Source organism: Rhincodon typus, chromosome 32 (genome assembly GCF_021869965.1).
Source record: "Rhincodon typus isolate 14 chromosome 32, sRhiTyp1.1, whole genome shotgun sequence".
Classification (NCBI taxonomy): domain Eukaryota; kingdom Metazoa; phylum Chordata; class Chondrichthyes; order Orectolobiformes; family Rhincodontidae; genus Rhincodon; species Rhincodon typus.
The window spans coordinates 10,875,673-10,886,947 of record NC_063363.1 but is presented as its reverse complement, the minus strand read 5'-3'; the positions used below and the strand labels follow the sequence as shown (position 1 = coordinate 10,886,947).

The 11,275-nt window shown below is 42.5% G+C and overlaps 2 protein-coding genes across 2 annotated transcripts in view; one reads left to right on the top strand and one right to left on the bottom strand.

Moving 5' to 3' along the window:
* Window positions 1–2,258, bottom strand: part of trappc4 (trafficking protein particle complex subunit 4) — a 14,154-nt gene extending 11,896 nt beyond the window's left edge. The window contains exon 1 of the mRNA XM_020517391.2: window positions 2,008–2,258. Coding sequence (XP_020372980.1) covers window positions 2,008–2,182 — 175 coding nt within the window. The 5' untranslated portion in view covers window positions 2,183–2,258. The remainder of the gene's footprint in view (window positions 1–2,007) is intronic.
* Window positions 2,259–4,285: 2,027 nt separating this feature from the next.
* On the top strand, window positions 4,286–10,425 carry rps25 (ribosomal protein S25). The gene is made up of 5 exons (XM_020517390.2): window positions 4,286–4,415; window positions 5,362–5,457; window positions 8,736–8,919; window positions 9,537–9,635; window positions 10,355–10,425. The coding sequence occupies exons 1-4, from the start codon at window positions 4,413–4,415 to the stop codon at window positions 9,629–9,631; spliced, it is 378 nt and encodes a 125-aa protein (XP_020372979.2). The 5' UTR covers window positions 4,286–4,412; the 3' UTR covers window positions 9,632–9,635; window positions 10,355–10,425.
* The last annotated feature ends 850 nt before the right edge of the window (window positions 10,426–11,275 follow it).

Here is an 11,275-nt window from a genome sequence, read left to right as displayed (position 1 = left end):
GCCTTCCTGCTCCTATGATGCTGCATGTCCTGCTGTGTTCATCCAGCTCTACACCTTGTTATCTCAGATTTTCCAGCATCTGCAGTTCCTACTATCTCTGATGAAATTTTCTAGCAATTTGTTTTTGTTTCTCAACACCTCTCAGTTCTCTGATGGAGAACAAATCACCGTTCAGTTGCATGTCGGAAATGTTTGTGGTCTATCTTGGGTAAGGGCAGGATCTAACATGATCATGATGCCACACTGATAGTCTGGATTCATCCCTAAACAACAAGTGGAATGGGGAAAAAAAAAAGCAGCTACAAGAGTAGGCCATAGGCTGGAAATTCTGTGGGAAATAACTCATCTTCTGACTATCCCAAAACCTGTCCACTATCACATGTAAGGAGCTATAATGGAATACAGTTGCACTCCAACAATACTTGAAAGTCTCAGCACTATCGAAAACAATGTAGTTCACTCAATTAGCACCGTCACCTCAAACACTCACTCTCCTCCCCCATCACCAATGCACAATGGCAGTAGTGTGTACCATCAGAAGATGCACTGCAGCAACTCTCAGCCCTTTTTGACAGTATTTACCAAATCCATGAAATTTAAAATGACAAGGGGAGCAGATACATGGCATTTCCTGCAAATTCCCTCCAATCCACATACTATCCTGACTTGGAATTATATCCCCATTCTTTTCCTGTTGGTCAAGTTCAATAATTCTTCAACAACAACAACAAAAACAAAGTTACTGGAAAAGCTCAGCCGGTCTGGTAGCATCTGTGAAGGAGAAAACAGAGTTAACGTTTCGGGCCTGGTGACCCGTCCTCAGAACTCAATAATTCTTCAGCTAGGTGAAAATACTGGAACTGCTTATCGGCACTTTGTGTGACCTACAGCCCAAGAACTGCAATGTTTCAAGGCAGCAGCTCATTACCACCTTCTCCAGAGCAATTAACAATGGGCAAGAAATGCTGGCCTAACTAGTGACACCCACAAACCACAAAATTATAAACAAACAATCAAAAACAGAAATTGCTGGAGTAGGTCTGGTAGCACCTGTGGAGAGAAAACAGTAAATGTTTTGAGTTATGTGACCATTCTATTACACATAGATACAGAGTTGTACAGCACAGAAACAGACCCTTCGGCCCAACAAGTCAATGCCGACCAGATATCCTAAATTAATCTAGTCCCATTTGCCAGCATTTGGCCCATATCCCTCTAAACCATTTATTTTCATGTACCCATCCAGATGCATTTTAAATGTCATAATTGTACCAGCCTCCACCACTTCCTCTGACAGCTCATTCCATACACACACCACCCTCTGTATGAATAAAAGTGTCCCTTAGGTCCCTTTTAAATCTGTCCCCTTTCACCTTAAGCCTGTGCCCTCTAGTTTTGGACTCCCCTGTCCCAGGGAAAAGATCTTAACTATTTACACTATCCGTGCCCCTCATGATTTTATAAACCTCTATAAGGTCACTCCTCTGCCTCTGATGCTCCAGGGCAAGTAGCCCCAGCCTAACCAAATACTACAATAGCACGAACCCATTTAGCAAACCAACCGGCATCTTCTAGACAGGAGGGAACAATTCATGAAAATATTGTAGGTATTTAATAGAGCAACTTCCCACAATCAACTAAAAAATTCCAAACCTACTGAAGTCCAGGTGCAGAACTCAGTAATACTGTCATATATTAAACAATCCCAAATACCCACCTCCAAATTCACACACACTGATACAGAAGGGTGAAACTAATACCTTTCACAGACATTCCCCTAATTTTTAGCTGCAGCTGCAAATAAACTTGAAGCATGTGAAAGCGAAAGGTTGTCACTTATTGGAAGAGTGTCATGATTGAAAACCAGTAATTAACTATAATGGGGACGTTTGTTAAGATGTTAAGCTAGTCGGGAATATCAGAACGCCCTTTTAAGCCCGTCTATCCGCTAGGCCCTAGGCTTCTAACGGCCTTTCCCAGCAACAGAAGCCGCCGGCCGGTCCTCACCTTTGATACCGTCTCTCTGACCAAATGACACCACAACGCGCTCGTCGTGCACCTTGAGCACTAAATCGAGCGGGTAGCTAAAGGTTTTCTCTACATCGTTGCGGGGCGAGTAGTTGTCGTATTGATAAACGAGGCCACCGGCCTTATTTACCACATAAACACTAAAAACGACCATGTCTGCACCTATCGAGGGCCGCCGGGAACTGTAGTCCTGCCCCGCTGCTGCGCAATGGACTGCCTACAACTCCCAGGAGGGGGGGGTGGTTAGCTTAATTGGAATGCCGGGTAAGATAGTCCTCTACGCCATATTCGCCCCCCAGGGTGATAAGAGAGCCTACAAATCCCAGGGGGCAGAGGGGAAGCGGAAGCTTTGAATGATGGGAAATGTAGTTTACACACTCGCTGGTGTTCCAAGGGAACGTCTACCGCTCCCCGGAAGCACCAAGCCCTGGGGAGGAAATGCCGGGAGATGTAGTCCTTTTTTTGAAGCTGCACAATACAGAGCCTACAACTCCCAGGGGCCACTGCGTATACCTTCTATTCTTCCCGAGAACTGCAGATGCTGTAAATCAGGGAAAAAAACTAAAGTTGCTGGAAAAGCTCAGCAGGTCTGTGAGCATCTGTGAAGAAAAATCAGAGTTAACGTCTTTGGTCTCGTGACCCTTCCTGTGTTCTAATCTTCCCGATTGAAAACGAAAGTCTTGCATCCATATAGCAACTTTCACGTCTACCAAAATCCCAAATTTACGTTTATAGTCAATGATGTACTTTTCAAGTACAGTCACTGTTTTAACATCTTTAATACAGCAGTTAAATTGCGCACAGCGATCTCTCAAAAGCAGCAATATGATAATTAGGGATATGTGTTTACAGTGTTTGTTGTGGGATAAATGTTGACCAGGACATCGTCCATAACCATGAGCAAAATACCAACGATTCTGGAAGTCTGAAATAAAACAGGAAACGAAGAAACTCAGCATGTCTAGCAGCATCTGAGAAGAGAAAAAGAGTTAATGTTTCAACTCTAGTTTGTCACTTTTTCGTAGTTCTGAAATATTACTTCTCTTTCTCTCTCCATACACAATACCAGATCTGCTGAGTTTCTCCAGCACTTCCTGTTTTCACCACAAAGGTGAGTTCCTTGCTTCTCTTTGAAAAGTATTTATGTTCAACTTGAGGGGCAAACAAGGCCTGTGTTTAATGTTTCATCTGAAATGTGACACTTGGGTCAATGTATCACCCTTTTGTACTAGAAGTGACAGCCCAATTTTTTTTTGTTCATCCTTCCGTTTTGAGGCTACCAAATAAGCCAAAGCTGATTCCTGACTAGCTAATGCAAAACAGGTCTGTAATGCCAGTAGCAGCTGTCAACAAAAGAGCTATCCAATTAATCCACGATCTTCCTTCATCCCCAATTATTTTGCAATTCAAGCGTTTATCAGTTTTATTTTAAACTTTATCATTTAATATTTTATGTAAATTTATCAAACAGCAGCTGCAATACTTCCACACATGCTTTAGGAGCCATCTGGAGATATTGAGTCACTTTTGCCCGACACAACTCCACAAACAGGTCAGCACGGTGGTTCAGTTGTTAGCCCTACTGCCTCGCAGTGCCAGGGACCTAGGTTAGATTGTACCCTCAGGTGATAATGTGGAGTTTGCATGTTATAGAGTCATACAGCAGGGAAACAGGCCCTTTGGTCCAACTTGTTCATCGAGACCAAGTTTCCAAACTCAAGTCCTACTTGCCTGCATTTGGCTCCTATCCTTCTAATCCTTTCAAGTATGTGTTCAAATGTCTTTAAATGTTGTAACCGTACCTGCATCTACCATGTCCTCTGACAGTTCTTTCCACATACAAACCATCCTCTGTGTGAAAAGGGGAGTGGAACTAGATTAATTGCTGTGGGAGAGAGCCACGTATGGGGACAGTGGGTGAATGGCACTTATGTGCTGTAGAAATTCTGAGTCAATGAAACGATAAGAGGTAAGAATTGTAAAATAAATAGATGGTGGGAGATGGGGTAATCAGGAAATGATGCGTAGCTTGTACTTTGATTAAATATTGATGTTTGTTGTGGATTTTCTTTTTAGCCCTCTTATGGCATAGTGGTAATGCCCCTTACTCCTGGTTCAGGACCCACCAGCTCCAGAGGTGTGTAATAACATTTCCGAGCAGGTGATTAGAAAAATAGGTTAAAAAGGTTAAATATTAAACGCTGAAGGGTTGGGGCATGGTCAATATCAGGATCTCATTGGCTGTAGGTTTAGGTCGATAGAAGGCGGATATTGTATGACGTAATTTCCGCCCCGGGAAACGGAAGTCGCCGCCACGCTGGGGTTTCCCGGGCTGCCGGAGCAGGGGCTCTTCCTTTTCGACTCCGACATCTTGAAGCAGCAACATGGTGAGGGAACGGGCACCTCGGCCTGAACACCGGGAGGAGGCAGCCCCACTCCTCTTCTGGCCCAGCCCGCTGCACTCAGGGGGTGGGAGAGATACGATAAGAGGGGGGGGTCCCCTATCCAAGGGCCCAGAGGTCTCGGGGCTCGCGTTGGAGCCGGCAGGGACAAGGCCGGAGCCACGCTTCCAGCCGCCACCAACCTTCCCAGTCGGATCAGTCTTTTCCCCCCCCCCCCCCCCCCCTCCCCCTTGAGGACCCACCCGGGGCCCCCCCCCCCCCCCCCCTTCTCCTTCCAGCAAACACCCGATTCACTTTGGTCACAGGGAATGCATAGCAAGTTTCACTGTGTAATTAACCGCCACCCTGATGTGATGGTTGTAATCATTCCCTCAGTTACCGGGGAAGTGGAACACCACCTTGAGATAGGATCGGCCACGGCCTTACTGTACGGAAGGGCCAAATAGCCTGCTCCCTGGGATGAGGGCCCTTTGGCCAATGTTTGCTACACTACCATTGGAGAGAAACGTGCTCAGACCCGGGAAAGCTGAAAAAATAAATTGAAGCCAGCTTCCTCTTTAAGAGTGAAATTTATAAGTATTCCTGTAAATATCCATCCACAAATGGCAATTGCTTAATCGATTGTAATGTTTTTAAACCTGTGATTTTCTTCTGTGATGAATCAAATGGATGTGGAGGAAAGGTGAGCCGTTGGGCGCTTGATCACAGATCAGCTACAGTAAAAGAGGCTGAGCTGGGGGTTTTGTTTCTAAGGTTCCTTAAACCATATGGAAGTGGGTCTGATCTCCCAGTCAATCTGGTTACTTTGGTTTGCAGATTTACATTAATCCAGTTTTGGAAAGGCTTTTATTTGAAGCAGCATGCAGTATGATTGTAAGTTGCTGTTATATGTTTGGTTTAATATTTTATTGAATCTCTGTACTGCTCCTAGCCTCCTAAAGATGATAAGAAGAAGAAGGATGGAGGAAAAGGAGGCAAAAAGGATAAAGATCCAGTAAACAAGACTGGGGGCAAGGCCAAGAAGAAGGTATGTCCTTCATAACCTTTTAGTGGACTGAAAAGCAAAAAAAAATTGCTGCAAACATGCACACCTGATAATTCCAGTTAGATAGTGTTTGCGGAGAGAACTGATCAAGAAAACTAATGTTTATAATGCAGAGTGTAACCTGAATTCTTAATTTTTTTCTGTCACTTTTGAAGGTGCTGCCCTGTTCTGTCCTGTTAAATGTTCCCAACAGTTTCTTTTACATTTAGAATTGTCGTTTATTTCCATGTTTATTTTCTGACTGTTACTATATGCTGCTAAATATTGGAAGCTATCAACTTCAGTTTATTGACTGCCATTCTGTAGTTGGTTATGGAATGTTTGGATCAATCAAGTTAGAATTTTGCTGGCTGAAGTAATATGAAATGTAAAAGTACATATATTGCAGGTGGCAGTTTTCACCTTTAACATGTATGTATCTAGATATATTACTGCACTGAGGATGTTACCAAGCACGGTAACGAAATGTCTGCAGAACAACAAACCAGCTCGGCGAGCCAACCAACCTCAACACCCACCACCCGAACTACAGATCTACTCCAAAATCTAGGTATTATATTTTAATGTGAGCAACTTGTCAAGATAGTCATCTGATAGACTAATTGTGAGAAAGGTGTCTTCCACCCCAGGGTGGTGGTCTGGCATGGAACCTGGTGAAGTTTATTGTCTTATGGTTTCCTGGAAAGTGTAACTGCAGGATCGCATATAGTTATAATGCTACTTTATTTTTAAAGTTAAAATCCTAACTTAAATGTGCTTTAGTAAAACTGTTAATGATTAATTGACAAAAATAATTTCATATGTTAAGATACAAATACTATTAGAAGAAAATATTAAACAAGATGGTACCAGTGAGCAAAGTCATTGAATCAGTCTCAGTGTCTGTTACAAGGGTGGGCAAATGAGTCTTGGGATCAGCTTCGACATTCCCCTGTGGTGAGGGACTCATCCCTTTTATGAAGAATCTTGAGAGGAGCAAAATGTTAACATTTCCATTCTGATCTGTCCCTTTTCCTTCGCTGACGATGGTAAATGAGATTAGGCTCTGTGTTCTTAATCCGGCTATTCTTAATCCACTGATTATCACATTGTTTAAACACGGCTCCATCACAGCTGAATCTATCTCCTTTCCTACCTCAAAATCAACCTGGGTCACTGTAAAGCATTAGTAAGTGGAAACTGTGATTATCCTCAACCACCTTTGTGTCCCTTTCTTATCAGTAATTCTTTACATGTCAAGATTGAACACTGGCCATCTCGATGTATGTTCCCCCCAAATGTCTCACTAAAACTTCATTTTGAATTAATTTTGTTGGGGTGGAAGGTGCATTTTCTCACAATTAGTCTATCAGATGACTGTCTTGAAAAGTTCCTCATGTTAAAATGTAATATCTAGATGCATACGTGTTAAAGGTGCTCCCATTTTCCCGTGACAGTGCTTCATTACTAGTTAAACATTTTGTGAACTGCAGGTTTGGGTGTTGGGGGCTGCGCTGATGCTTCCTGAGTTCGGCTTTACCTATTTACTCTCTAATTGTAATAGGAGAAACAGCAGTGTGGTGGTTATGGTCATTGGATTCTTATCCAGAGGCACATGAAATGATCTTGGGAGGGACACGGGTTTGAATCCTTCCATGTCAGCTGGTGGCGTTTACATTCATTAATACAGTTGGAATATAGATTTACCCTCAGTAATGATGACTGACAACTTTCAGGATGTAAATACATTGCTAACATTTCAGGGGTTTACTAGACTAATAATGAGGAGTGGTTCGATATGTGAGGAGAGGTTGGACAGACCAGGTTTGTGCCTGCTGGAAATTAGAGTAAGAAGTGATTTATTGGAATTCTGAGTCGTCTTGACATTTGCATGTAGAAGAGTCATACATACTGAACGAGTTTTGCAAACTAAACTAGTCCCACTTGCCTATATTTGGCCCTTATCCCTCTAAACCCTTCCTATTCATATACCCATCCCGATGCCTTTTAAATGTTGTGATTGTACGGGCCTTCTCCACTTCCTCTGGCAGCTTATTCCATACACGCACCATCCACTGTGTGGAAAAGTTGCCCCATATGTCCCTTTTTTGTTTCTTTTAAATCTTTTCCCCCCTCGTCTTAAACCTCTGTCTTCTAGTTTTGACTCCCACACCCTGGTGTAAAGACCTTGTCTATTTACCCTTTCCATGCCCGTCACGATTTTATCAGCCTCTCAATGCTTCAGGGAAAGTAGCCCCAGTCTATTTAGCTGCCTCCTATAGTTCAAACCCTCGCAATATACTTGCAAATCTATTCTGAACCCTTTCAAGTTTCAGAACATCTTTCCTATAGCAGGGAGACCAGAACTGAACACAGTACTCCAAAAGTGGCCTCACCAATGTCCTGTACAGCTGCAATATGATCTCCTATCTCCTATACTCAAAGCAGTGACCAATAAAGGCAAGCATACCAAATGCCACCTTCACTATCCTATCCACCTGCAATTCTTCAAGGAACCATGAACCTGCACTCCAAGGGCTCTTTGTTGAGCAACACTCCCCAGGAACTTACCCTTAAGTGTGTAAGTCCTGCCGCGATATGCCTTTCCAAAATGCAGTACCACATTTATCTAAAACTCCCATCTGCCACTCCTTGGCCCATCTGATCACGATCCTGTTGTAATCTGAGGTCACTACCTTCGTTGGCTGCTACACCTCCAACTTTGGTGCCACGCTGCAAACTTACTAACCATACCTTCTATGTTCACATCCAGATCATTTATATAAATTGATGAAAGGCAGTGTACCCAGCACCAATCCTTGTGGCATGCTGCTGGTCACAGACCTCCAGTCTGAAAAGCAACCTTCCACTAACACCTTCTGTCTTCTACCTTTTAAGCCAGTTCTATATCCAAATAGCTGGTTCTCACTGTATTCTGAGATCTAATCTTGCTAACCAGTCTACCATGAGGAACCTTGTTGAATGCCTGACTGAAGATCATACACACCACAATATGTTGTGGTTTGAGGCATCTTCAATCCATTGATAAGTCAATTCTTACTATAATGTTTTGGTTCATTCAAATAGATCTGCCCACTTTGTATGTCAGGCAAATAGTATTAGCATGAACATGCTATTAATGTGATGGGGTTGTAATTAGTTGATGTGTATCACCAGTTCTTTTGTTATTTCCAGTTGAGTGCTCTGATCATTGTTTTTATTAAAGCTGCAGATATGTTTCAGCCTACTAACCACAATTTTTGTTTTATACAATTGAGTAGAAGTGGTCAAAAGGAAAAGTAAGAGACAAGCTGAACAACTTGATCCTGTTCGATAAAGCCACATATGATAAGCTGTTGAAAGAGGTACCCAACTACAAACTCATCACACCTGCTGTTGTCTCTGAAAGGTTAAAAATCAGAGGTTCTCTGGCTAGGGCTGCCCTCCAGGAGTTGCTTTCAAAAGGTAATCTTTCACATTCCTGTATCTTAATGCTATTTTTTCAATGTTACAGTGGCTTGTGGTATGATTCGGGGGAGATTGCGTCCAGACTAAAGAACCATTGCTTTCTGTACTGTCTGGAATTTGCTTTGAGATTGCTCATGAATGGTGACTTGTGGGCACATCATCAGCATTTTGGCTGTTTAGTTTAGTCCAAGTGTAAACTTTCTACTTAACTATTTTTAAACAAAGCATGGTTGTCCTTTCCTTGGTCAGTCTTGCTGGGGAATGGTGAAATATGGTGCAGTGGTTGAATGCCTCCTGATCTCCTCCCCCGGCGTGTGTGAGGGTTTTGGAAAGCAGGTAGGAAAGTGGAATTGAGGCTGAGTTGATATCATCCATGGTTGCAACAAATGGTGGCGCAGACTCGTGGGACTGAATGGCTGCCTGCTGCTGCTAGCTGTTATGTTTTTGTTCATGCCTCACTTGTGAAAAGGAGTTCATTGTCTTATAGATGTAGGAGATTGATCAATTTTTAGCACGTACATCATTTCAATCTTGCCTATTTCATCTTGTGTAATTTGAGACCACTTGTACCCCCAGGCCACCTTCTATAATTGGTTTTGATTTTTTTTTTCCAGGCATGATCAAATTGGTGTGCAAACATAGAGCACAGGTTATCTATACACGAAATACCAAGGGTGGTGATGCACCTGCTCCTGCAGATGATGTGTAATAAGGTACGGTGTTTCTGAATGCATACTTGTTACTGCTTTTATCTCTTGTGGATATGTTGGACATTTGTGAGCAAATCAGGTTTGCTTTGGAGCTAGCTGTTACTGATCTTTTTGCTCCTTTCTGTGGAATGAATGGTATGTTTCTTCATTCCCAATGAGAAGTTTGCACGTTCTGCATGTGAGTGAGTTCAGTGTACAGCATCCTGGGGCTGAGAGCTTCCAGCAGCTGGTAGTCTGCATGATGTAAATGTGTAACTCTGATAGTCAACCTTCTGGTAAAACACTCAACCAGTTGAACCTTCAGAAGAGGTCAGTTATACAATGGGGGTAGTGACATGCAAGGTTAGTTTTGATGAATTAATTTACTTCACCCTTTTGAGCATCAGCCTGACACCTCAGAATAAAGGTCTTGCCAATTAAAATGCTGTGGCTCACTCTCTGATCAGTGCTCTTTAAGGGCAGTAATTTGGCCTGATGATCTTGGATTTAGGATCAGTTAAGATTACCTGCTGTTGATTAGTTAGAATAGAACTGCCTAGAACTAGTTGGTCTGAGAAGTGAAATGAAGTCTTTCGGAATGCAGAACTTAATGGTAGCAGTCATGTTCAATAATTATAGTATCAAGATATTCACTAAATTGAAAATAGATTAAATGTTTTCAGGTAATTTAGTGGAATTGATCACTCTCCTAGACATTGACGTAATTACTTCCTCTTTTTCAGGTTCTGGAATGGATTTCGTGATGCTGTTTAGATAAGTCAAAAAAATTAGAAATAAAGTTGTCTTTAAAACATTTCTGTTGTTTCTTTTTGTCACAGTCATGGGAAGAGGGTGGCACTGGCAAGGACTGCATTTATTCCCCATCCCTAAGTGTCTTCCAAAGCAGTGGTGAGCCACTGGAGTCCATGTGGTGTATAGACACCTCTGGTATTGTTAAAAGGGGAGTTCTTTTCTTAAACGTTGGTGTGCCCTTGTGCTACTGGGTGTTAGATGTCATGGTCTAGGAAGGGCTTGGAGGAGCCTAGGTAAGTTACTGCAGTGCATTGTACTCAGAGAAGGGAATGAATAGTGAGGTTGGTGGCCTTGCCCTTCTAGATTGGTAGAGGTCCTGGATTTGAAGAGTATGGTTGAAGCTGCCCTGCTGCATTACTGTAACGCATATGCTGCTGGGTTGGTGCTTGAGGGAGTAAGTGTCTGAAAGAGGTTAAATGTTAACATCTTGCATGTACAAACTCATCTATAAATCATGGAGGTTAAATTGCATCTTGACAAAACTTAGTTGGTAATTTATAAGCAGGGGCAATTTCACTACCTAGTAGTGCCTACACTTGCCCAGTGGTTTTTGACATACAACATGGCTAGAAGTTTTACATGACTTGTGGATAGTGGCTGTTAGCTGTGGTATGGATTCTAGATTGTCATTACAATAATTTGCAGGGGCAAAGTTTTCATTCCCATGTAATTGATAACTATGTAGAGTATCCAGTTAAAGTCTGTCTTTTTAAGTTGGGCAGGGAGATGTATGGAATTGAGTCACCCACTATTGAGCTTGATAACCAGGATAACATTTGTCCTGATTCAGGTTTTCATGCTGCCCTCAAACAAGACCTATCAAATGAACTGGGTATGTACTGTTTAGTGCA

Excerpts from the sequence above, each read along its gene's own strand:
- rps25 (XM_020517390.2), top strand. Across the intron at positions 5,458-8,735 it reads GGGGCAAGGCCAAGAAGAAG|AAGTGGTCAAAAGGAAAAGT; the intron begins GTATGTCCTTCA and ends ACAATTGAGTAG. Across the intron at positions 8,920-9,536 it reads CCAGGAGTTGCTTTCAAAAG|GCATGATCAAATTGGTGTGC; the intron begins GTAATCTTTCAC and ends TTTTTTTTCCAG.